This window comes from Drosophila pseudoobscura, chromosome 2 (genome assembly GCF_009870125.1).
Source record: "Drosophila pseudoobscura strain MV-25-SWS-2005 chromosome 2, UCI_Dpse_MV25, whole genome shotgun sequence".
In the NCBI taxonomy this organism is placed as follows: Eukaryota; Metazoa; Arthropoda; class Insecta; order Diptera; family Drosophilidae; genus Drosophila; species Drosophila pseudoobscura.
This window is the reverse complement of record NC_046679.1, coordinates 11,931,685-11,958,252: the sequence shown is the minus strand read 5'-3', so window position 1 is coordinate 11,958,252 and position 26,568 is coordinate 11,931,685. Positions and strand designations below refer to the sequence as shown.

The 26,568-nt window shown below is 43.6% G+C and overlaps 2 protein-coding genes across 3 annotated transcripts; one reads left to right on the top strand and one right to left on the bottom strand.

Moving 5' to 3' along the window:
• Nucleotides 1-237: 237 nt before the first annotated feature.
• Nucleotides 238-11,299, bottom strand: Men (Malic enzyme). Of its 2 annotated transcripts, none has more exons than XM_001358484.5 (4): nucleotides 11,144-11,299; nucleotides 6,621-7,431; nucleotides 1,355-2,283; nucleotides 238-1,294 (listed from the first exon to the last, which is right to left on the bottom strand). In XM_001358484.5, exons 1-4 carry the CDS (start codon nucleotides 11,203-11,205, stop codon nucleotides 619-621), a joined length of 2,478 nt encoding a protein of 825 aa, XP_001358521.2. In that variant the 5' UTR covers nucleotides 11,206-11,299; the 3' UTR covers nucleotides 238-618. The 2 variants fall into 2 exon arrangements, with proteins under 2 accessions (XP_001358521.2, XP_003736507.1); XM_003736459.3 differs by lacking the exon at nucleotides 11,144-11,299 and adding an exon at nucleotides 7,765-7,969.
• Nucleotides 11,300-22,259: 10,960 nt separating this feature from the next.
• LOC13036345 (C-type lectin 37Db-like) lies at nucleotides 22,260-22,972 on the top strand. The gene is made up of 2 exons (XM_003736458.3): nucleotides 22,260-22,369; nucleotides 22,430-22,972. The coding sequence occupies exons 1-2, from the start codon at nucleotides 22,300-22,302 to the stop codon at nucleotides 22,846-22,848; spliced, it is 489 nt and encodes a 162-aa protein (XP_003736506.3). The 5' UTR covers nucleotides 22,260-22,299; the 3' UTR covers nucleotides 22,849-22,972.
• The last annotated feature ends 3,596 nt before the right edge of the window (nucleotides 22,973-26,568 follow it).

Below are 26,568 nucleotides of genomic sequence, written 5' to 3'. Positions count from 1 at the left end.
TTGGGACGAAGGTGGCGTCCCGTCCCCTTCCCGTCCGGAAGGACATATAGCAAAAGGAGAATGTGATCTGCGGCTACAGAGTTTCAAAAAAGAACTTTCCCCAGAAGACTTACTGGCTAGTTTTATCAGCTATAGCTATTGCAGTCGCTTTGAGAGTAATCCGGCTTTTTGTAATATTTACAATAATTAGAAACAGTAAAATCCTAATACTATACTAGATGGATTTCATTTTTTTTGTTGTATTTTATTTGTAGGTACTTAGCCTAGTTTGTGTTTTTCAAGATTACATAGAATTTGTTTACATATCTAGTAGATCAATAGCCCATTTACATAAAATCGACATCATAAAAAATTGTTTGTGGAGTTGGTAAACGCAGTTCTCAAAGTAGGGTCTGGCCAGGAGCTTTAGGAGCCCGTGGGGCGAGTAAATACATACAGATGTGGATAGGCGTGGTACAATTTTGCTATGTGTTAGACAGATGTGAGATTTTATATAATAAATAACATGGTTTCTGCTCGTGCCGGTTTAATATCTGGGGATGCACGTGTTCGGCGACTGCTCGCAGTGGAATGGAAAGTACGCTGCCATGCCACAGCTAGATCTAGGGGTACTTCCATTTACAAGTGGTAGGTGGCAGGCACGGCCCGCGGGTAGTCCAGATCGTACATTTGTGCCTTGATGAAGGCCACCTTGTTGGCGGGCTCGGGATAAACGGTGGCCAGTCCGTTCTTGTAGGCGTATTCCACAATCTTCTCGGCAATGGCTATCGAGCAGTTGACAATCGAGGTGAGGGGTGGGTACAGGCTGCCCCTGTTCAGATCATCCTTGGAGACCAGCTCGGCAAGGCGCTCGGCCGAGACCAGGAACACCTCTTCGGGAATGGTCAGCATGCCGGCGCACAGGACACCGAGAGCCACGCCCGGAAAGATGTACGAGTTGTTGCCCTGGCCAGGATAGAACTTGCGGCCGTTGTACGTCACTGGGGCGAACGGGGATCCAGATGCAAATATGCACTTGCCCTGGGTGTGTGTGTACGCCTCCTCGGCGGTGCACTCGGCCTTGCTGGTGGGGTTCGACAGGGCGAAGATGATGGGGGTCTCGTTGATCTCGGCCATCTTCTCCAGGATCTCCTTGGTGAAGGCTCCACCTTGGGCGGCAGCGCCAATCAGCACATTGGGACGCACGCGACGCACAGCCTCTTCCAGGGTATCGATCGGAACGTGAGTCTGGGCAAATTGCAGCTTGTGCTCGGTGAGGCCACCCTTTGGGCGGTCACGGACAATGACGCCACGGCTAGAAATACGTTAGCCAGTTAGCTTTTAATGTGGATGTGGAATAGAGTATGTTTGTTACCTGTCCACCATCCAGATACGAGCCTTGGCCTCATCATCAGTGAGTCCTTCGGCCTTCATCGCCATGGTGCAGAGCGTGGCAATGCCGAGAGCGGCCTCGCCAGCTCCCAAGAACAGGAGCACATTGTCCTTCAGCGTGGTCTTCTTGATCTTCAGCGAGGCCAACAGACCGGCCACGGCCACCGAGGCGGTGCCCTGAATGTCATCGTTGAAGGTGCAGTACGAGTCACGGTACTTGGACAGCAGTCGGAAAGCATTGGCGTTGGCAAAGTCCTCGAACTGGATGAGGCAGTTCTGGCCAAAGCGACGCACACATCCCTTCATGAACTCTTCGATGAACTCGTCGTAGAGGGCGCCGGTGGGACGCTTCTGGCGCAGACCCACATACAGGGGGTCCTCCAGGATGCTTTCAGTGTTCGTGCCCACATCCAAGGTAATGGGCAGGCATTGCGATGGCTTGATACCGGCCAGAGCCGTGTAAAGGGACAGCTTGCCCACGGGAATGCCCATGCCATTGGCGCCGAGATCGCCCAGACCCAGGATACGCTCGCCGTCGGTCACCACAATGGCGCGCACATCTGTCTCGGGCCAGTTCTTGAGCACCTCGTAGACGTGGCCCTTGTCCTTGATCGAAATGTACATGCCCTTGGCGTGCTGGTAGATCAGGCTGTACTTCTGGCAGGCCAGGCCCACCGTTGGGGTGTACACCAGCGGCATCATGTGGGCGATGTCCGAGCTGAGCACCTTGTAGAACAGACGCTCGTTGCTCTCCGACAGGCTGATCAGGTACATGTACTTGTCCAAGTCGTTCTCCAATCGGTCAAGCAGGATGCGGCTGTGCTTGACCTGCTCCTCATCGTCGCGCACCACGTACGGCAGAAGGCCATGGATGCCCAACTGCTGGCGTTCCTCGTGTGTGAAAGCCAGACCCTGAAGGAGATGAATATGTACATTAAAACTAGCAAAAGATGTCCCTCAACCCTATGATTTGCAGAATTCGAATTTGAAAAGATCACCCGACAATTAATTAGTGCACAATGATCTGCTCTGAGGCTCTGGCTATCACTCTGGCGCTCGCTGAAATGGTGGAAAAGTTTGCTGCTGCTTATCATTCGCCCATCGCCTGAGCACGCGCCATTCCTCCGGATAGACAATCTGACTGTCGTGAGCCCTGCCGCTGTCTCTCGTCTCGGTGTGACCTTGCCATGTTCAGAAGCTGGGTGGTGAATGGGGGAGATTAGCGCTCGCCCAGGCACCAGCCCGATTTCAAGTTCAAAGTCGAATTCTAGCTCTGGCTCTGGCTCTGTCCATGCCGATCGCGATTCGCGAACCGGTATTCAAATGCATTGTGCGGGGAGGGGGTTTGGGGTTTTACTCGAAATGACTCAGAGCTGAGCTGGCCTCGATTCACACGCACGATGATGCGATGGTTTTGAAAGTTTGCTTTGTAATTGCTGCGTCTATTTTCGAAAAAGCCTGCGAGCCATACAATATTACGCGATTATGTTGGGGGCGTTCCTCAAACCCCCTGACTAGGTCATCGCCAATTAAAAAACGTGCCAATTGGCTTCCAAACATATGCATTACGCTGGCTTATGACAGGTTTAAGGAATTTTTACGGATGTACTCGGATGTACCTGCTGATATGCACATTAGGGAATAATTACTCGTGCATTAAATGTAATTATGCGAACACCAAAATCGTGACCGGACAAAGGTATTGTGAAAATGTCAAAGTTTATCGTAAGTTTTTGCCACTGAGACATCGTTCACCTTTAATTTACTGCTGTTCGATCTATTATAAAACTTTTAAAAGTCCGAGACCACTTGTCTTATTTCTTTTGCCTTGAGGGGCAAATAAATTAATTTTTTCCCGGCGAACATGGTATTTCCTCAACTTTCTTTGGTCTTAAATATAGATTGTATCCATCATTCTTGGGGGTTTTACCGAATGATAGAGAATCATTGGATTATCCCAGGTTGGGATGACAAGCAGTATTTTTATGTTCATTCATGCTGACTTGGTAAGGTGCTAATTCTGATAAAACAGTAGTATCTATGGTTTCAGCATTGTGGCTTGGAATGGCTAGAAATAGCCACGTTAGGGTGACGTGCTCGATGAGAACTAACCAACTAATATGCTTTTATTGATGGCCTGTGTGGGACTTCATTTGATTACTTTACTACTTCCATTGCTCTAGACCGATCTAATGGTGCTTGAAGAGTCTATTCAGTAAATTGTGTAGCTCTAGTTAATGTATTCCCTACATCCTATCTGTAAGTTTATCATGCATATTCCCCATGTCCCAAAGAGAAGGCTCGCTCGTCAGTCTGTGTTTATAAAAGTCTAGAAACTAAACACTCGAGCCAAACATGAAAGTTGATCTAAACAAAGCTTATCTGAATCATTTTGAAAGGGAAGCCCATGCGTGAAGTGCGTGGACTTGCGTCAAGTTTCGGTCAATTTAATACAATTTCGTTCGGTGCGGTTTTAGTTGTTCTGATTAGAGGGCTTGTGCGGTGTGAGAATTCCATTTAAGACAATAAACGAGCTACGAGTCGCGTACCATGCCCGAGTGAGCCCCCATAAACACCAATTTCCCGTTATCGCTGGCTACGTCATCGGTGGGCTGGTGAAATAATAAAAAACTTGAGAACGACACCGTTGACATTGAAATCGACAGCACAACGGCACGATGGACGATAAGGGAGCGAAAGTGTGTACCGTCTGGCTGCCTGGCAACAGGTATTCTCCACATCAAGTGCGGCAAAAATTCAAGCTTGCCACACAACGATATGTAGAGGCGGCAACTCTGCGATTACGAATACAAAATTCGTTTGAAATTGCAAAAAAAAAAACAAAACAAAAACCAAAGACAGAAAAAGGCAAGAAAACGTATACGCCACAAACCAAAACACGAATTAGCGCTCAGCTGATATTTGCACCGTCTGGCGCGACCAGTTACAGATAATGATGATCATCATCATCATCATAATTAATGGATGTCTGGGTCAGAGCTCTGAATACCTCCAGATGACGAAAGCGCCGCCTTAATCAGCGCGAGCTCAGGCAGACATAAGAGGCATAATTCCCAGCCCAGCAGATTGTTTCCTCTGCAAAGGTGAGCTGATGAAAGGCCTTTTGTTCAAGGCTTGCACTTTGTGCCATTGTGGGCCAGGCTGTGCGGAATGATGGGAGGATGCATGGATGTGTCAGGGTCTCAAGACAGCTTTGGAAAGGAGCGGAAGTGACACAAGAAAGGATAATGCTACTTATGTGTGGTATTGGAATGGGAAACCAAAAATGTACCAAGAAACGTCTTTTGTGGAATAAAACTTCCAAGTAAATCTTCAAAAATACTATCATGAAATTACTTGGAATTAAAAGTGTTTATTTGAACAGAAAACCATCGAACTATGTGCCTTTAACAGAGCCACAGTGAGTGCCGAACTATATGTTCTGCTCATTCGGGGCGGCACATTGACCGCTTGAATTTGTTTAAATTTTTAATTTCCTTTGAAAGCCAATAAACAACACCAATAGCAGGGCAGCCGAGAATGAAGCAAGAGACAAACAAAAAGGCATACTTATGCAAATTATCGTCTGGTGTGAGCAAACACGCTGATGTATGGTTCGACTATATATAATATACATACATACATATGTATATATGTACATGACTGATAGAGGGCGATGAGTGAGAGTATTATCGCACTTGGTTCTTGTTTTTTTTTTTTGCGGTTCGGAACGGAGTTAAATTTATGGGTAAATGTAGGTCAGTTCTTGGTGCTGGTTCGGCCTTCGGCCTTCTGTCTTCTCTCTTCCGACAGTAGTTTTTTTTTGCGATAAGAACATGAAAACTTTCCATCGGTTTGCGGAAAAGAGAAATGAAAACATTTCCAGTTGGAATATAAACATCAGCTGTTGAGTGCAGAACTCAAGTAGGGGACAGAGACAGGGCACCGCGATAAGCAAGTGTCGTGCTCGGAGCCAAGTAGAATAACATCTCCGATAAGACAAAGATACCGGTATTTTCTGCCTACAATATTAATTTCAGTTTAAACATTTCCTGACATTGTGCTTCGACGTAATAAGAGATTGGGAATATTCATTATTATTGTTAATAAGGGCATTTAGGGAAGAACATTTCCGGAGGGGTTCTTTACTGAAGCTTCTGCTCACGTTGCGAAATGCAATTGATATTTATCCTCCTACTATTATTATTTCGTCATTCTGGCTATAATAATTGTTTGATCGAAGCGCTATTTGAGTACATATAAAACTGTGTATATCCCAATTTCAGGGAGAGGAATGGGCTGTTTATAAAAACATGTAAAACAACATTCTCTGTCTTTTGGCTACTGCATGCAGCTGTATAAAATAAAACCTGCCCTTGTCCCTCTCGAGCACCGGGTACAACTACAGAAAACCCATGCGCCTCACTCTCTTTCTCTCTGTGCTCTCTCAGCAGCAACAATGGAACCAAATTGGCTCTCATCTGCCATGCGAAAATAGCGGAAAAACAATTGCAAGCCGAAAAGCACAAACAGCATCGCATCTCATCTGCAAATTGGCATTGAACTTGAAATGCAATCTAAGAGAACAAGTTGAAAGATTAATTCTGTCAGGTCTCATGTTAGCTGCTTGATAGCCGGAGGATATTTAATTGACCAATTGACCAATTATAGCTGCTTGCTATCGATTTTCTGTGTGTTCCGACGTCTGACATCAGCCACAAAAAATAATGAATAAAAAAAAAAAAACAAATCGTATGAGCTTTGGTCTTCCAGTGCGGCGCGTGTTCGAGTGAAACTGGACTGACAGTCTGGCTGTTGCTCTCCCGCTCTCGCAGTGGGCCCGGCTATGTCATCTAAAGGTCACCCACACCAGACACCACGCACTCGCCGTAAGAAATGGAGCAACTGCCAAAAAGTATATATTTTATTCTCTGCTTTGAATTGTCAGCTGACATTTCCGTTAAATAGTTATTTATGTATTTATGAATTGGAATTTTTGTATGGCATTGCTTTAAAAATAGCCAGCAGCGAATTGTGAAATCCTAGCGGAGTAGGGACTGGTACTAGACTCGTGGCTACCACTGTCATGCCAGTCAGGAAAGCCTATCATCGATTCCCCCTCGGGGCAGATTCACATAAAAAAACCCACCCTGCACGCAACACTTTTGCCTGGTACTTTTCCACTCAAAATTTCTGCTGCCCAAGGGCTAAATACATAAGAAGAGAGCCGCAGCGGAGCGGGGACTCACCTTTGCATAGCGCTTGTCGTGGAGACGGGTTAATCCGGAGATGCTTCCAACGACTTCGTTGTCGCCGGTGCCCCAAAGTCCCAGACGATCGCGGGGCGTATACTGGTCAATGTTGACTAACTTGCTCATGTCGTCGTTGTTGTTGCTGCAGTTGCTGTAAGAACGCTGCGGCGGCTGGAAGCTGTGGCACAGTTGCTGCTGGTGGAGAGCGTTGAGACTCCGGTGAAGCTGGTTCCAGTGGTGCTGCGAGGATAGCTGAAGTCCTTGCGGTGGAGGCGGCAAGTCCGTTGCTTGTAGTTGATCGCTTGGCTTCGCTGCTTCTGCTCGGTCAGCTGCTGCTGCTGGGGCTTCTGATGATGATGTTGCTCTGTCGCCGTCGCTTTGCGTACTGATTTGTGTCGTTAGTTTTGCAAAATTGGAAAGTTCGTATTCGAGTGTTGTCGTCGTTGTAGTCGTATGATTGTTACACACACGACTACTGCGCCATTTTTGCGCCGACGTCGGAGCGTCGCCACATCTACATGGTGCTGCTCCCGCCGTATGGGTGTGTGTGCGAGAGAGAATGTGGGCTGGTGTGGGCAGGGTGGTTGTGGCTGCCGTGCTCTCATTGTTGTTGTTCGCTAGTGCGCCTGAGCGCGGGTCAGCTGTTCGGCAGTGAGAACAGCTGCTGCTGGTGCTCCGAGAGCTACCAACGGGAATTGTGGTTTTGTAGAGGCCGTGCTGTGGCTGTTGTTGTTGCTGCTGAAGGTACGGTGTTATTTGGCCATTGGAAGGGCTGTGGGAATTATTTGCAGTTGGATAGACCGGCGTGCTGGGTGGACGAGATATTGGAAAAGAGACAGAGAGAAAGAGAGAGAGAGAGAGGGGAATAGTAAGTATGTGGGAATGTGCGCCATGTAATTCAATTACGGAATTGTGAGAATCGACTGTTATGTGAAGGAATGCCAGCCATCTGTTCCCTACTTTGTCTTTGACTTTATCCCTCCAGCCGAATCGGAACAGGTGATGCTAGTTCCAGACAGGCTTTCGATCCGATAAGCCGTGATAAGCAATGTCATTGATTAACCCTGCCCCCGCTCCACGCCCACTTGTTCGTTAGGACTCATACGATTATGTGGGTATTATGTATTAGTCTAACACTCACAGCAGCTTGAGCCGTCGTCCAAAGGTTCCGCTCGAGTACGCGGAATAGCGCCGGAGAGCAGAGTACATCGTAGCTGCACCTGATATGGTCTCTATATGTACAAGACACTTGAAGTTCGTTCCGATTCCGCTTTCCTTGTACGTATGTATGTAATTGTCTCTGAGAAACCGTCTCTATTTTGCTAATTTTCACTGACTACCGTGCTAGAGCACTCAAAGGGAACTGAGCTCAACATGCAGCACTCGATTTCTCGCTCAGTCTTTTTGCCATTTACATTTTACACTTTCGCATGTTTTCCTTCCACTGATTAACTCTCGCCAGATTGTCGGCGCTCGGACGGAAATCAGCTGACTGATAAAAGCGGCAAATGTGTACATACATATGTACATATGTATGTTTATATATTTATTTGCCCGTTTATGTGGCATAATAACAACAATACAAGTGTCTGGGCCAAAGAACACAGAACGAAAGCATTTCGATAAAGTTCAGATACTGTCAGATCACAGTGTCGTCCCTATAAAGAGGTCCCCCCTTTCATTGGAACTCAGAAAATCTCATAGACAGAACGATATTTCGCGGCGAGAATGACCTTGAAACGGATGATCGGGGATGACTGTCCCCAATGATGAATACAGATTGGAATTGCAAATACCACTGCTAATTTAACCGAATTAGTAATTCGAATTGTGGAAGAAAAATGTTACTACCTTGAGGCTGAAAATTGGGTGATTAAAAAACAATAATGACTGCAAGGTCACGTTTCAAACGGAAATTGGTCCAAAACGGTTAAAAACTATTCCTAAGTGGGTTCGGTCCAGCATATACAAAAAGGTATGGTCAAAATATGATAAGCTAGCTGAAATCCGTAGGCAAAAAAATATAACCGATATTTCTGATATTATGCTCCAAAAATTTGTTAGGAATTATTGTTTTTTTTGGTCAGACTCTTTTTAATTTGAGAAAAGTCTTATTTTTAAAGGTTTTTCTAATAACTTGAGTTGAAAAAGAGTATGAATTTTGAATTCCGCTTAGAACTTTGTAGATTACAGTCTGGGAAATAGTAGGCTTTCAAATGAAAAATCAATGTAAAATGGAAACTTTAAAATTTCAGAAATTAAATTGGTTTCTTGCTATTTTATATTTTATTCGTATAGGCCCTCTTAGTAAGTTCTAAGTTTTTGCCAATTCTTTTTTCATCTTATGTGCGTAAAATTCTTTTAAGATCTACCTATAAAATTAATAGCGAACCAGAGCAAATCAAACCTTATTCTTAACCTTCAATATTCCGTACCATAGCGATCCCCAACCTGTCCCCAGAGTTTGCACTTGAGGCAATCACATGCCACGTGCGTCAGGAGCGAGTGCGTTTCGAAGTCTGAACCATTCAATTATTACACAAAAATTGAAAGTACGAGTACATGGCATGCCAATAAATTGGTACATTACACACATGTGTGCGGAGCAACCTTCATCCATATTAATAATTCACTGAAGCTTTGTTTCTTTTTTTTTCGAGAACTTTCATGACCGAGCAGCGAAACGCACCTGTCGCTCGGTTTCGGTGTTTTCTGGCTCTCCAGCGATCCAATATAGGTTTAATTCGAAAATCGTTAATTATAGATGCAGACACCTGCTGCCCGCCCCGCCCAAACTATCGATGGACGGTGTGGCGTGTGCCACCCCACTTGTCCGATGCGTCGGGTGTCGATGAGTCGCGCGTAAATCGCTGATAAAACGCCAGTAAATCGCATCGTTAAACACTAATGACAGTGCCAGATGAAGATTTCTGACAGCAACAGCTCGGGGGTGTGGCCGGGGCGTTTGTTTTTATTTATTTCACGTGCAAGTCTAAATAAGCCAACTAATTGCAGGGTGGAGCTACACGTAGGGGGAGACAGATTCTACACAGTGCTACTAATGGATCAAACGAAGAAGCGTGGAATGGAATGTAAAAATGACTCGAGGAATGCTTTGATACACTCTTTTTGTGTTGCTTCGAGTATATGGACTTTTACTCTCAGTTGAACTAATATTCATCTCAATTCAGATGGATTTTTGTAACAAGAATGGAAGTATTTCATGGAGATGGAAATATCTTTGAAGATTGATTTACTTGGAGCCTAATAATATTGTATCACTGTTTGAGCAACTAATCAGGCACCTCTCGCACTCCTCAAGTCCTCCCTTCGTCTGCAGTTGCCTTTTGCGGGGCTTCTGTTTTTTTTTGGTGTTTTTATACCCGATACTCAAAATGAGTATTGGGGTATATTAGATTTGTGGTAAAAGTGGATGTGTGTAACGTCCAGAAAGAATCGTTTCCGACCCCATAAAGTATATATATTCTTGATCAGCATCAATAGCCGAGTCGATTGAGCCATGTCTGTCTGTCCGTCTGTCCGTCTGTCCGTCTGTCCGTCCGTCCGTCTGTCCGTCCCCTTCAGCGCCTAATGCTCAAAGACTATAAGAGCTAGAGCAACGATGTTTTGGATCCAGACTTCTGTGATATGTCACTGCTCCAAAAATATTTCAAAACTTTGCCCCGCCCACTTCCGCCCCCACAAAGGGCGAAAATCTGTGGCATCCACAATTTTGACGATACGAGAAAACTAAAAACGCAGAATCGTAGAAGATGACTATATCTTCTAGAGTGCAAAATCTGAACCAGATCGTATAATTATTACAGCCAGAATCACGAAAACAATTTCACTCTTTCTCGCTCTGTCTCACTCTAACACACAGGTTTCATGGTCGGTTTTGCCAATTGCAAAATATGAGTTCAAGGATCTCAGAACCTATAAAAGCCAGAGCAACCAAATTTGGTATCCACACTCCTGTGATATCGGACCTTGACCGTTTCCTGTCCAAATTTCGCCACACCCCCTTCCGCCCCCGCAAAGGACGAAAATCTGAGGCAACCACAAATCTCAGAGACTATTAAGGCTAGAGTAACCAAATTTGGTACACACACTCCTTTAAGATGTCACTATAAAACGTATATCTCAGAATTTCGCTCCACCCCCATCCGCCCCCACAAAGGACGAAAATCTGTTGCATCCACAATATTGCAGATTTGAGAAAACTAAAAACGCAGAATCATAGATAATGACCATATCTATCAGGTTGCTGAATCTGGATCAGATCAGATCATTTTCATAGCCAAAAGGAACAAATCAATTTGCACTGGCTACGCAGCGCCTGACGTCACGCTCAGACTGATTTTCTGTCTCTCTCGCACGCACTCTTTGTCGTGTCGTTAAATATTCGCGGCGTCTGCAGGAGGAGAGCCATACTGACTTAGTATCGGGTATAACCGTAGAGTTGCGGTGTCCGCAGCAACTCACAACGTTCCCCCTCGTTTCTTTTTGCGTTTCCTTACCCATTTTCATCGAAATTTCTTACGGCATTGCGATCGGCGCAAATGGAACTGGAATTGCCCATTTTCAGTACCGATTCGGATAATTAACTCCAGCGAAACCTGAGCTCGTTAATTGAAATCAGAGCGCCTGTGCCTGACGTTCGTTCATAAGCCAAGGGAGAATGCAACAATAGAGAACCTTTCGTGTTTTGAAGGCAAGTTTTACAAGTCTGGCACCGGCGACACGAAGGTTTGCCTGAAATATTTCGAGCAGCGTTAATAACCAATATTAAAACAGTGTTTTTGCACTCGAATCGGTGTGTAACCCGCACTGCCAAGTTGTTCAATCATCGACTCTGAACCGCCCGAAACCGAACCGAATCAAAAACTAAACTCGGACTGAAAACGCGGCTCGGCCTGAGGCCACTTGTAGCGGCGTTGCCCAAAGGAGAATGGGAGTGCAAGTGAGCGACAGAGCTTGCACACACCAACAGAAAAAAACCCATACACTGAGCGAAAAAGTTCGTCTTAGAGTTAATTTGGAATTTTCCTATGATAATAAACTAGTACTGAGATTGACCAAAAATTAACTTTTCCGTACAAAGCAGCTTCCTCCACATATTTTTGAATATATAGTGTTTTTTTTACAATTTCATATCAGCACAGTGCATGAACTATTTGTTTTCTCAGTGTCCGTTCACTGGCTCACGCAGGTAACACGCGACATTCGTGTGAGCAGAGCGATAGACTCGAAAAGCGGCAGGGGACGGTTGAGTCATTTCTGGGGGCCATAGACTACTGTTTAATTGAACGTTACAGCCTTAGAGACCGGAGACCGGAGACCAGAGACGCTCCGGCGTTGACTTGCTCAAATGTCGGCCAGTTGGCCAATCGCAGCAGCGACCTTTGGGGGTACCTCCAATGCATTGGGCAATTTGTTGTTGCCTAATTAAAACTTAATAATAATTCGAAATATAAGAGAAGGCAACCCACGGACTGACCATCGCGACCCAGTCGACTGCACTTAGGTGGAACAAAGAAGATCCAAATATATAAGAAAATGAGATCCTATTTACCTGTTGGCTGTGGGTAATTTCATCTGATAAGCTCTTGGGCAGGCCATAGACTATTCGCATTAGCCGACCCTTAAGTTTTTTTTTTTTTGTCCTCTGAATAATTTGTTCGATATTTTTCTTGTCGCTTGCCAGATTTAAATAAGATAAGCTTAAAAAATATTCATCAGAATTTAAAACATACAAAATCGTGTTTGGAGCTATAAAAATAAATCACACATTGATTACTTTTTTTATATTTTTTTTTAACACACAGCCTAATGTTTGTAAGTGTAAACACCATTCGTGCTTTCCATTTTTTTTGTGGCATTTTGCGAAATTGTCACATCCCCACAAAATTGCATCACGATTTTTGTTTTGTTTTTTTTTGTCAGGGTCAAATTTTTCTTTTAATCGGTTCAGCCAACGACAATTAGGAAATGTATTCCGAGTCGACGGGCCTGTATTAACCTATGTGTTATCTAGGTTCATCTTCATCGGCAGCTTACAATACGGATACTATGTGTGAGAGAGGGCTGGCATAGATTATTGGTTCAGCAAAGCTCAGACGACGGTGCCTTGGGGTCAGGCCAGCTCACGCATAGAGCATCCATGGCATATTCGTGTATACCTGCTACATAGAACCACGCTTTAAGCAGCAGAGCCTAAAGTCCAAATCATGGGCGAGTGCCATCTCCAGGTCTGTCATAAGGGGCATGTAAGGCAGCTATGGATGAATGGTGGATCGGAAGAAGCAGGCATGGAAGCGTCTCGTACCATGATGGTTCATTAGCAATGGCGTGGCATTCAAGGCCATAGCCGCCCATATCGGAACCAGCCACGAAAAGAGCTAATTTTCCAATTAAAAACAAAAACTCATCATTGAAAGTACTCAAAGCCAAAAAAAAAGAAATTGTAACTTTGAACAGGCAAACATTTACATTTTTAGTTTCAGTTGCTGTGGGAATGCTGCATGTTGCACGCTGCAACTGCCTGTTCCTCACCCCTCCGCTCTCACACAATACATGCAGCAACCACAGCCATAGACTATTTGCGTCAAAGTACAGGGCCCTCCCAAATGCCGGCCGACAGAAAAATTTGTTAAATGTTTTGCCGTTACTTCGTTTATGTCCAGTGGAGATATTTTTGTGGATTAAAGGATTTCAAAAGGAGCGGGTAACTCATTTTTGCGTAGGATTTGGTATCGATATATCGAGCTTTCACGACAAGACAGAATTTGTTCGCCTGTTGGCAGGGAACGCAGGAATGCATTCGCAATTATATCGCAATTGAAAACAGGGTGGATTTAAATTATTTATCAAGAATTGAAGAATCGAACTTATTTCCACATTATGTCCGACCGGTAAATATATCTTAACCGAAAACCAACTAGCCTAGTCTGCCATGATAGAGCTCTATCTCTTTCTTTCAAGCTAAATTGGATCCAATCTCTTCTGCCCGAAATTGAACATGTAAAATGAGTCTCAGAAGTAGAACATATGTCATTTGTCATGTCACAAGTATAATGGAATGTAGAGTAAAATGAAAGAGCCTGTTTAACTTGAAATACTCTAAATAGATGGCGCTACATGTAGTTCCATACTTGGGCGACACGCAGTCATTGGCGCTGTAATTGTGTACCGTTTCTTTTTGGGTGAAAATTGCGCCTGATGGTTTTCAATGGATTACAGGTGGTTTCTTTTAGCCGGCGAATCCAAGCTGATTTAAACATCGGCTCATATGTCTAGATGCATCTAGAGACAGTGATGACGTGACCGCTTGCATCAAAGCAAAATAAGCATTTTTTTTATCAGCCCTGGCCATGCGAAACATCAAAGGCAACTGAAAAAAATTGTGGGCGGGCTGGTCAGTCATGGTGCTACTACTCGGCTTAAGCGAAGCCCAACAGTGGGGCTCAATATATAGGATAGCAATAAACGACTGGATTCTAGTCACTGGAAAATCAAACAATCCGTAGCAGCCTGGCTGCACAATACAAAAAAAACACGCCTCTGTTAGGTTCAAGGACTTACTATATCACAACGGAACGAAGCCGTGTTAAAATATAGCCATAGACTATCCTATATAATTCACTAACTAACTCTTTAGGTGTTGAGGATGTATGGGGATATATGAGCACTTAGTTGAGTACAAACTAGGGCAGTAAAATAACCGTAAATTCAGGATAATAATAATAATACACAAGTCGGCATAATGAATTATGATTATGACTTTGGATGGATCCATTGTGTGACAGCTGCTCTCTGGCACTCAGGAATTCCTCCCGCTCGTACAGGCTTGAATTTAATAAAAAAAAAAAAAAAACTGAAAGAGTTCCGTTGCAGAGCGTTCAGTGGCGTTCTACGAGTACAAGCAACAAAGCAATTGAGAGGCACTTTTATCATGAAATGATTTTCCCCAGCTAAGCTGGGCGCAATTTCCACGAAGATGCATGGGGCAGGCCCCGGACGGTGGCCATGTAGGGGACTGCAGTGCTCTGTCGACTTGGAGAATGTCTATGGAAGACTGGGGCAGGAGGACGATGGGAGTATGGGAGTGCAGCGGTAATCTATCATAATTTTTATATCCTAAAATCCCATTTTCGTATTAGAGCAAAAATGTCTGCGAGCAAATATAATAAAATGGCCAACACATCGACGTGGACAGCGGCCAGAAGGTACAAAGGACGACGAGCTCTGGCGACCGAAACCCTGCTGCAGCACATTCGTGGTCCTTGTCAAAGGATAGTACACACACACACACACACACACGCACACACTGACATGGCCGGAGTGGAGCGGAGATGCCATGCCAACAGTATGAAATTCCACCCAGCGCTTGATTTTCCTCTATTTTCGATTCGCCCTTTGCACCCATTTGAAAGCTCCCCCCCTCCCCCTGTCTGACCATTTGCCAGCCTGCCCTGCCCTGCCTCTCTATCTCTTTTGGGCTTGGCTTAGCCTTTGCTGGTCGCGTTTTATTTTTCAACGCCCAGGCTTTGGCCAGCACAAAAATGTTCCCATAGCCAACAATTTTAGGAGTCACGCGCACACGATCTCACTTGGTCTTGGCCTGGTCCATGCCGGAAATGCCAATCTAAACAAAAACCGATGGCAAAGCTAGAGTCCAGAGTCCACAGTCCAGTGTCCGGGGCAAGATGTACCCTTTACAATGAAAACAAAAATACTTCTAGTTGGGAATAAAAGGGTTGCCACTACAGCAAAACCCTTTGATTATGGCCAATTGTACGATTATTCCATCGAAGGCATCGAAAAGGTACTGAGGTCAGTATTTATTACATTTTTGTTCAAATACTGAACGAAAATACTGAACGAACTGAATCTGAAACAATTAATCTGCCCACTAACTTGAGTCACTAGATCTTCTATCTTTTGGGATACGATTGGGATTATAAGCCAACAATGTACACAGCGTAGCAAAAGGTACATACAGATTGAATATTGGACAGTTCCACAGAATAAGAATGTGAATCCATGTCCACAGAAATAAGCTCAAAATATACCTCATTTAAAAGTGCTAAACGCTAAGTAAACTCAAAAGCTATTGCTGTGCCAAGTCCGTCACTGCTAGTGCCTGTCCAACTGATTAGATCCCAGATATACTGACCGTATACAATGAGACATCGTTGGCCGGGGCTTATTAATTGTAAAGTCATCAAAGAGATGGGATGAGTTGATGGAGGGAGGGACCAAAGTAAATCCAAATTAATTTGAGATAACTATTTTTTAATATATGGTCCCGGCTGTGTTGGCGAGTCAATATTTTATATTTAAATTAAAAACGTCGACGGGCGGTAAAAATGCGACGAAGTAATGCGGCAAAAACCCAAAAGAGCCAACGTGGCGTATAATTAATTTTTAAATAATAATATAAAATGCAGTCAATAATAAAAAAGCGAAGACACAAAACGTAAAAAACCACGCAGCATGTTGTACACTCGCACAGGCCACAGCTTACACGCGTTTAAAGGGAAATCAAGAAAGGGAAACCAAGGGAAATATATACGCGGAGTGCGGCAAAGGGTTGTGCGCGTTTTAAACCGCTTTAAAAAACGACTGCATCGCGATGGGAAGAGCACCCAAGAGCGGCCCAGAGAGTCGCCCGGCTCATTATGCATTAACAACTACATTAAACGGGCTGAGTAGCAGAGAGAACGGTCCCGGGCAAGGCATCCATCTCCTGCCACGCCGTGCTGGTCCGGGAAAGGCCACGCCTGCGGTCGACAATATCTGGCGGCAGCGGCAGCGGCAGATGGCCGGGGTCGACCCCGGCATGCCGGCATGTTTATAGCCATGTTCTGTTGGTCTGTCGCATTAATTGTCAGTCAAGAAGTTAACTCTTTGCCACGTGATTCTGCGCTGCCTTCACGAACGTCAAGGATCATATCTGGATTTAATTGATTTATTGGACGACATTTGTGGGTGGAGCCTGCCTTAAATCACTATCGTTGGTAAATCTTATTGACCGGACCTCTGTCAATGGTATACGCGAGATTACCTGCTGTATATGTGCAACTTTCTCAAAAAAATTTGTTTTTCTGCTTTTCCTAAGTTTTTAAATTAGACATTTCGAAAAAACCACATAAAAATGATCAATTTGGAATTTGAAAGCTTAAAATTGGCCAGACGGTAAGCTGAAGCTCCCAGGTATTTCACAACAAGTTGGGACTCAGCAGTGGTCGAGCATTCTATTAGCAAGGCCTATGCTGTTTTCTGCGAGCCAGGCAGCGTAAGCCTTCTTTGTCCTTTGTCCTTTGGTTAGAAGCGTGCCCCCGTCCGGTAGTGCGAACAGGATGTCGTCGTACATGGCGTTCCATAGGATGTTCCCTACGACCGAGCCCTGTGTAACGACACCGGTGATGGTGTGTGGTTTCCCTCCCTCTTCCCTGTTGCAGTGCAGGGCGTAGCGTTCACAGCGTGCGTATGAGGTACTGTGATATCTCCCTTGTTGTCAGAGACGCGAGTATTCTCCTCCAGCTGGCTGAGTTTAAGACATTCCGTACTTCCAATGTGCATGCTAGGCAGGTTCGCAGGTTCGTCACCATCGAAATGGCGTCTGTGGTGCTCTTCTGCCTTCAAATCCCCAACTGGAGGTAGGAGAGTTCTTCCTATTCAGTCTCCAGGCGATTGCATATCGGTCTCTTGGAGATCTTGTCCATGGTATCTAGCGGTCGGCAAGCCGATGGGTCGTTTAGCTCCTGTCTGAGCCATATCGGATGTTACGCTTACAAGGCCCTCCAGGGAAGTAACCAAAGGATATTACTAGTTTATGGTTTTATCCCTATTCTTCTAGTCCTCTGGCTGGCACACAAATAGGTGCGTGATTCCAATCCAGAGTTTGCTTCCATGGCGGCATGGCTGCAGCTGCAGATTGAACGTGACTTGAAGGATGCCCAGGCGATAGGATTTTTAAGCGAGTAGCGTATTCAAAATAGTTAATGGAGAGGCGGCCGGCTTGCACCCCCACAATGAGATACAATACACAAAACACACGTCTGCAGTGATTGAAAAACAAAGAAAAAATTATCTAAATGACTGATGTACATTCATATATTCGTAAATGAATGAAGGGGATTTTACAATCGGTGCTCTCAAAGGGATGCCCCATGAACATCTGTGACACCAACGCCTTTCGCTCTGCCACCTCAAAACTGGTAAGTCGTGTCCTTTTTTCACTCTTTTTTAACCTTGTTCTCCATTTCAGATTTTATTTTTTAATTCCATTATTTGAAGCTAAAAAATATATAACAAAATGTTACCCTGTTAAAAATATATAAATAGACTACTTTAAAACGCGAAGTATTTGCGATCTGGAGAATCTTTCAAGTCGCTGGCTATTTTTTTGTGTAAAAGCCTTTAGTGGATTTCAAAATGCATGCGGTTCGGTGTGTTTGAACCCGACTAAATTGTTTCAAAATTAATTTGGTTGCATTCAAAGTCGATTTGAAGGCTCGTTGACAACCGCCAGGACAATGGGTTGCGGGTAAAAAAAGAACACCGAGTTAATGAATGGCAGCAAAGAAGCGACAATCAATTTAATTAAAACTTTTAACAAGCTCTGGCTCATTTCACTTTCGAAGGCATCTGTCGCCCGGGTTTGGCGTGTATTGTGTATACGTCGTGTGGCCCAGTGGGCTTTTTGATTCGGGCCATTCGCGGGATGCTCTCGGTTATGGCAACGTTTCATATTTGATATTAATTAAAAAGTTTGCGCTGTCGCTGGCTGCTTTAAAACAAATTGTTGGCACAACCAAAGCAACAGCCAGAACCGGACAAAAAAAGCACCAGCCGAAAAAATGAAATCTGTTCACTGATGAAAAAGCCAAACACAATGGCAGTTGCATGTTATCCATCAGATGGAGACCCCGAGTGGGATATGGGGTCGGGTGTGGCCGGGCCGGGTCGGGTCGGGTCGGGCTGGGATCTGGATGCGGTGGAGTCTCATGTTGCAGTGGCGCCCCAAAAGAGCGCCCGCAGCGACGACAGCTGCTAATGTCACGCCTCTCCTCTGACATCGAACAAAAAAATGGAAAAGGGGGAAAAAATGAGAAATCGCTGACACGACAACAACAATATCTCGACCATAAAAATTGGATATTTGACCTTCAGTCACAAATCCACCAAAAAACAAAAGGAGAGCAGAGTAGTGCATTTTGCCACAGATTGAAATTAATGAAAAGTTGATCTAAGCCAATGGATATGGGAATCGATTAAAAGTGGTCAACTTTTTTGCGCTCCTCGATTTTTATGGGTTACTTCGATGGCTGTCATAAAATGCACAAAAAGGCAAGTGAAATTTCCCAGGGATTTATGCGAAATGGTTACAGGTTATACAGGTTTATGGGGATTATCTTCAGGAATAAATGCAATACAGTAAATAAATTATAATTAATACACACAGAGATGTAACTGAGTAATGGGTATTGGATGGTAACTGGATTAGTTGGATCTTAATAAGTTCGGGAGCCAACATGTCTGGAATCCCTTTTATAGAATTTAGACTGTACTTTTGATCCTAAGGATTGTACAACCTGCTCTTTTATACATATATTTTGTGGTCCAATATTCCTTTAAATCCCCATTGAATGTTCATTGAATTGATATTAACCAGAAGATGATATGCAAATGGTTTCCTCTTTTATAATGTCTACCGATGTAATAGGGAATTGCTTCATTGATTATATTTCCTATTACATCAAAATAATTCATGTATGTAATATTTTCAATTTACATATGCACATATAATGTGTTATCCTTGTATTTGTGCTCTTTGAAAACTTCATGTATGGGACTCCGCAAGGCCGCGAGCAATCCAGTCGATTGCCGACACACAGATACAGAACACAGAATACAGATACAGACACACGTGTGGTGCCTATGACATTTTCAAATCAAGGAACGTCGCGACGACAACTCTCCTTTCACTTTTACCTCATAAAAGTCAAGCGCTTCAAACCTCGATTTCGCGCCATGGCCTAGGCCCCACCAACTACCTACTACCTAGTGCCGCCACGAAACAATATCCAGCACCGAACTGAACCTCACCCAACCGAACACAATAAACGAACGCACTTGACTGAGAATGTAAGCGATAATCCCCCGGGGGCCAGGACCTGTACGTACGAGACGGTGGAAAGCTGCGCGTAATTGAACTCCGCACAGCGCTGGATGTGGGTGCCCAGAACCAGCAGGAGGAGTTGGCAGGGGATGCATATTTATGCCAAAGTTGCGCCTTTTTTCGCAAACCCCATTCAAATGGTCGCGGCACAGTGGCAGAAATTCAATGGAAAGAACATTTAAATATTACCAAATGTAGAACATATTCTAAACAATATTAATCAGAATTATCTTTAAATTAAAATTGCCTGGATTGGATCTTACTATTCTGTAAGTGTCCTAGAAGCAATAAATACCTAAATACGAGATATTTTAACTTAATAATCAATCAAATAAGCTTCCTTTAATGAGCGTAGGTCGGAATTAGCCAAGGAATCAAGGCACCGAAGAATGGCTTAAAAGTATTTAGGTTTTTTTTGGCCAACTATAGATATAGTCATTTTCCGATCAGTTCTCATGTTTAATCGAAGTATTTATCTCCCAAATTTCTATCATCTCTGGAATCACTGTGCCTTGTGTCATCTCCGGGCTGAGGGTGTATCCTGTTGTTAATAAACTCTCACCGTGTTGCCGACTCAACGACTCAGGGACTCAGAGACTCGGAGACTCAGCGACTCTTTGACTCTCCAACGAGTCCTCGACGTTGCCGAGCGCTGGCTCCAATAAGCGCCAAACTTTGCCGATATTTATCGAATTTCATAGCCGCCGGTTAAATTTTGCCGGTTTTGCATGTGTATTTGTGTAGCGGGTAGCGCATATCCTTTGGCGTGGCTTCAGTTCGGGGATGCGTCTGAGGATGGGGATGGGGATGACGATGAGCCTGGCACTTTGACTGGGGGATGTGTGGGCCCACAACATACTTACTCCTGGCTAGGAGGAGACGCGCGAGATGCTTCCTGCCTTGGGTTTATGGCATGTACTGAGGCATGTTTTAAGTGGTTTTACAGGACGCGCTTCATTGCGTCATGCAATCAATTTGCTCAGCTCGTTATGTTTACCAAGCGTTCGGCGAATTGTCGACACACACACATACGCACACGCACACACACAGATACAAATCCATAAATGTTACAAGCCACAATCAGGTGGGTGCTGCCGAGCCCGAGCCCGTGCCCTGCTCATCCCATATAAATTTATTCATATTTTAACTAATATTTATCAATACGAGTTGCGGTATCTGGCTCGCTGGTAAGCAATATTACAGGTGCGCAGGAGAGTGGGTGGGTCCTGCATATTTAGTGCTGATTATGGCAAAATGATTGTTTTTCTTTTAGCCGAGTTACATTTACATACATATCCACATACTCGTCCATTATATTCAGATATACATACATATGTGTTAAATGTACAGAACCAAAAAAAATTTATGCGAATAAATAGCAAAGCGTTTTTCCAGCTTTTACTTGTTTTTCTTTTTAGTTTTTTCATGGAATCCAAACCGTAGATCCGTAGATTTTGTAGATTGTTATTCGATTTTGAAATTTTGCATCAGTTTAAGTTCAGTTTTGAGATGATTTACATATTATACCTATTATTCCTATGACTATACATATTAACCAGAAAAATGTATCCTTAAAACTCGTATTATTGCATCTTAATAAATTATTTGTTAATTCCATGCGATTTTGTATAATATAATATTTATAATACTGCCAGACAATGCTGGCTGCGATGAGCACAACAACTGCAATGTGCATCTTAGGGCTATATGCGAACAAAAAATACGTTCTACTATCTATTAATTTAATAATTCTCTTTCAAACAGGCAACAGACTTAATTGCTATCAGTAGAAATTAATTGAAAACAAATATATATTATTTGCTTTGAAAGGCGGATACTGATAAGAGACTATACTGAGAAATAAATGCCATAGGCAAAGCCGAGCACACCCATATTTAAATGCAAGCCTAGGAAACTTAAATAAATCTGAGTTGACTTAAAAAAATGTATTTAAAAGTCTCTTAAGTCGGCCCATATGTAGATAATGATATTTCTCATAAGCTAAGAAGAGGACAGACGAACGGCAGGAATATAACATATTGTATATGTTGCATAGATCATAATATTACACAAATCCCATGTAAACTCTAGCTATATGTTGGGGTATCAGAAAAGGAGAGGATTCAAATTCGACCAGTCTTACTCCAAAAAAGCCTTATTTACACGTGCGAATATTGTGGTATTGTATTGTATTGGCGATTTATTTGATTTATTCAGTTGACATATTCGATTCAACTTAAGACATTAATCAAATCATAAAATAATGGCAATTAAATCCCAAACGTACAGTGGCGAAATTTCAGATATTCGACACATTAATTCTCCAACCTTACAGAGTAGAGATCTTGATTTTATCCGGCCTTAGCTGAATTATGCTTGGTTTAAAATTCTCCTTCAAGTCGGTGTACTTTCAGGGAGAGTATGACTATTAGTTTCAGTATAAATTATGCTGAAAAACGGGCCGATCTAATCATTCGCGAAGCTAAAATGTTCAAATCAGACGTATTTTTGAGTATTGCCTGCCTCATAATTATCAGCAGCACGGTGAATTCTAATGGTACGCAATCAGACTAAATTTATTATGGTGTGATTGACAATTTCAACTTTCAATTTGCAGATGAACTCGTATGGGTTCGAAATAAGAAGTTCTTCATATCACCTATAAAGAAAAACTTTTATGTGGCACGCGACCTTTGCAAGCAAAATAACGCTGATCTGGCCACCATTGAGTCAAAGGACGAGCTGGTAGCCATATCGAGCCGCCTGCTTCAAGAGGGATACAGGTCGGAGGCCAATGACCTGTTTTGGTTGGCGTACTTTGATGTCGGCAGACCTGCAGGAAAGTTCTATTCCATAGCTACAGGGCTACCACTGAACACCACTGGATGGGCTGCTGGTCAGCCAGACAATGCTGGGGGCAATGAGCACTGTGCCCACATTTGGTTGCGGTTTGGAAAATACGGAATGAACGACAACAATTGCAATGTGGAACTTAGGGCTATATGCGAACAAAAGATACGTCGTACTATCTGTTAATTTAATAGTTCTCTTTCAAAAAGGCGGCAACTGATAAGCAACTACAATGAGGAAAAATACATATGTACATTAAATATTTAGTTTTGAAATCAACTTTGATTTAAATAAACTTTTTAATACTGCACATATTTAATCTAAATATAAAACACTTAACAAAAAATATATAATGTTAAATTATAAAATTTATTTAAGTTATAGAACTATAGACCGATGCAGGAAACCAGCAGAGGTCGTTCTGCTCACAGAACTGTCTTTCGACACTGCCGCGTCGGTTCGAATCCCCATATCCGGATAAGTAAAGGCCACATTGACCCTAACCTAACCTAACCTAAACCTAACCCTAAACTAATCTAATATAGAAATATATGTACATATGTATATGCAAATATATTACTACCAAATTTCGACTGTGAATGCTTTAAAATATACGAAAAATTTAGTTTTGTACAAAATGGTAACAATTTTTTTATATTATCTAATTACTTCAAGCGAAACCTCTAATCCACGACTAAAATAATTTCAATTAAATTTCTCCAAAAGTTTATTTTTCCATTAAAAGCATCCGTGCCCCAGGCCTGGGAAAGAGAGGACAGACGCCTGCATTATAATTTGCCACGCACACAGACGGACCCACACGCACACACACACACAGACGGAGTCATTCAGGATATACAAAAGGTGTCAAAGGCCTTTTGTCTGCCTGTCAATGACAAGCGGCCAAAAGTGTGCCAAAAGACTAGGCAAAAGACTTTGTTAACCCCAAAACGACAGCGACGACGATGCCGACATCGACTCTGAAGCTGAGAAAATTGTGTGAAAAATTCAAATCTTTCCTTGTCGTTGGCAGCCCTTTTGGCGGCGCATTTAGGCCTGGATAGGCTGGTCCCGCCCGAGCCGAACGGAACGAGACGGGCCATGTCTAACATAATTTAAAACCGTAGAAAATCCCCGGAGCCGGAAAATGCCGGCCGATTGGGGGCCATAAGCTAAGCGCTGTCAGGCCTGCCAGTTGACCCTGACGAGCAATCGATTTGCCAACGACCCAACGACTCTTACAAGCATGTCACTTGACTTGGCTCCCCGACCCCTGGCTCCTTTGTTATGCGATTTTATGCGGCAACAGAAGCAGCAAACAGCCACAACATCGACGTGTAGTAATCGGGTCTGAGGTCTGGGGTCTGTGGTCTTGGGCCTCAGAGAACTCAAGCCGGATTATTGACACGCCCACACACACGTGAGGAGGCCATAAAAATTAAATGCCCCAGGCATTTTGCATTGTCTCCACTCCCGGCCGTATTCTGAATTTCAATTAAACCCACTCTCCCTCCCCCTTCCCCACCTATTGAACAATAACTCAGTCAAGGCTGAGCCTACGAGAGTCCTGCGATTCAATTATGCCCGATACGACCCCGCCATCTACTAATTGAAGACGAGGACTGGCGAGGACTGGCGAGGACTGGCGGGCATCTTGTGCGGGTCTCATTATTTATGTATTTGCCAGTGCGATTTGGCTTAATTAAGGTGTTGGGCGTCCGCAAGTCCTCGAAGCGGATGGTGGACAGGGGCTCGGCTGCATCGGGTTTCCAAGCACTCACCAGCAAAGCAAATTGCATTACAGTTCAAATGCTGAGATTCTAGGGTGGTTGGATTGCCATCACAAGGCTAAACTGAAATACTAAGGAAAAAGCTGAGGAATGAATACATTCAACAACATACAAATGAAGTTTTAACTGAGTTTCCTGAATTTATGCGTAGAATATCTTAGCTAGCGCATCATCTAAATTGGATTCTCAAATTTTACCTCTATTCCATAAGCATCCATTGATGAATCTTGAATCTTTAGTGATTGTAGATGTAGATTGTTTATTGTAGATGTACTTTTATATCCTCCTCGACTTCCTCTCTTTGAGTCGCCATTTAGAATGATCGAGCGTGGATCTGCATCCTTTTCTCAGTGGCCGTATATTCAGTATATCTCTAGTGTGGCCGTGCATATATATTCAGTATTTCTCTAGTATGGCCGTGCATTTATGGATTATTAATGTAAACTGGGGAAGCAGTATTTGCTGATATATGTACAATCCTGTACACTATATATCGAACTTATCTATTCCATTTTTAATGTCTGCTTACTTAAGAGGCAGACCTAGACCTAAGAAACCTGATTGTCTGAATGTTACCAAGTGTTGAGAGCAGCAGCTTCTAATAGCTCTTAATACATTTTTCGATAATCTCTTCTAATAATGTTTATCCGAATGTTCTAAAATTATCTGTTAACGTTCCCAGAGCTCTCTCCAAATTGTCGTCGAATAGCCGTCGTGCGCAGCATCGTTTCGCATTCCACGTACAGTTTTAAACTACTACTCGTCTTCTAAATTTGTACATGAAATCATCGAACAATGTAACCCTTAATTAAAATATAACAACGGAGAAATCTTATTCGCAAATGTGGAGTTTCAAAGTTTCTAGGCAATTATGTATCTGAAAGTTCTGAAAGAATTTCGCTCTTTCCGATCCAAGAGCAAATGAAAAGCTAATATTTTTGTGTTATAAGTACCTTCCTTGATTAGCTGCATAGTTGTTTGCGAGTGCTGTGCCTAAAGTCAAATGTTCAACCGGTAAGTGCCATTTTTTTCTCGCAATTGGGTTGCGCTTGTATGCACCCGTATGCATGTGTATCTGTGGGAGTATCCGCTGCACTTATCCTTTCACTTGATGCGCATAATGAAGAGCACTTTGCTCTTATAAAAGCAATGGCTAAAAACAGGCAACAAAACAAACGGGCGAGCAAACAAACAAACAAACAAACGTCAACGAGCGAGCAATTCGCATAAAGAAGCTGAATGGCTGAGAGGTGGGAGGGAGAGTGCGGTGGGAAGTGCGGGTGTTACATTTAGCATGCTCAAGATCACACAACCAACACAGCCCACCCCAAAACACACACAAACACACACACACACACATACAGAGAGTTATGCGTGCGAAGGACAAGAGCAGTGACTGCAAAAACTGTGAAGCCACCGCTCTGGCCGCAGTCGATGCGAGGGCCGATCCATGGTTTCGCGAAGACAGAATGCTCCTCGGAGTTTATCGACAGCAATTTTTAAGGCAAAAATACTTCAATCAACTTAATTTCACTTTTGGTAATGTAGCACCAACTAATTCCGTCGTTCACGTCCTTCTCTGCAGAACGAAACTCGTGAGTGTACCATGAGATTGAGGCACCTTTGGACATTAAAGCGACCAAGATACATTCAACATTGCCTTCAAGATGATACAGCATTTGAAAGCATCTTTATCAGATGCTGCCAACTTCTTCTGCTGCAGCCCTCGCGCTTGTCCTGAATGCTGTTTTTGCAAATGAAATGCAAACAGCAGGCAAAAGATGGGCAGATGGGACGATATGTGGGCGCTGGTTGCCGTTGAGCCGCTGGTTTGCTGCTCTGTCAATTGACGGTCACGCCCCCTGTTTCGCAGAGAACTTAGTTTTTAATTTCACTTTCACTCAGCGATGCCCCGCGGCGGCCTCATTCACATTTTTGCTCATTTAATACGTGCGTTCGCCGCAAGGACACTCTTTGCTGCGCCTTGCCCTCGGTCTACTCCGCCTCCGCATCCAGTTTTTGCTCTCCATTTTTTTTGTTGTGATTTTGATGTGTTTATGTATTTACAGCTACCCTCCTTGTGGCACACACAAACACACTGCCGCACACATAAATC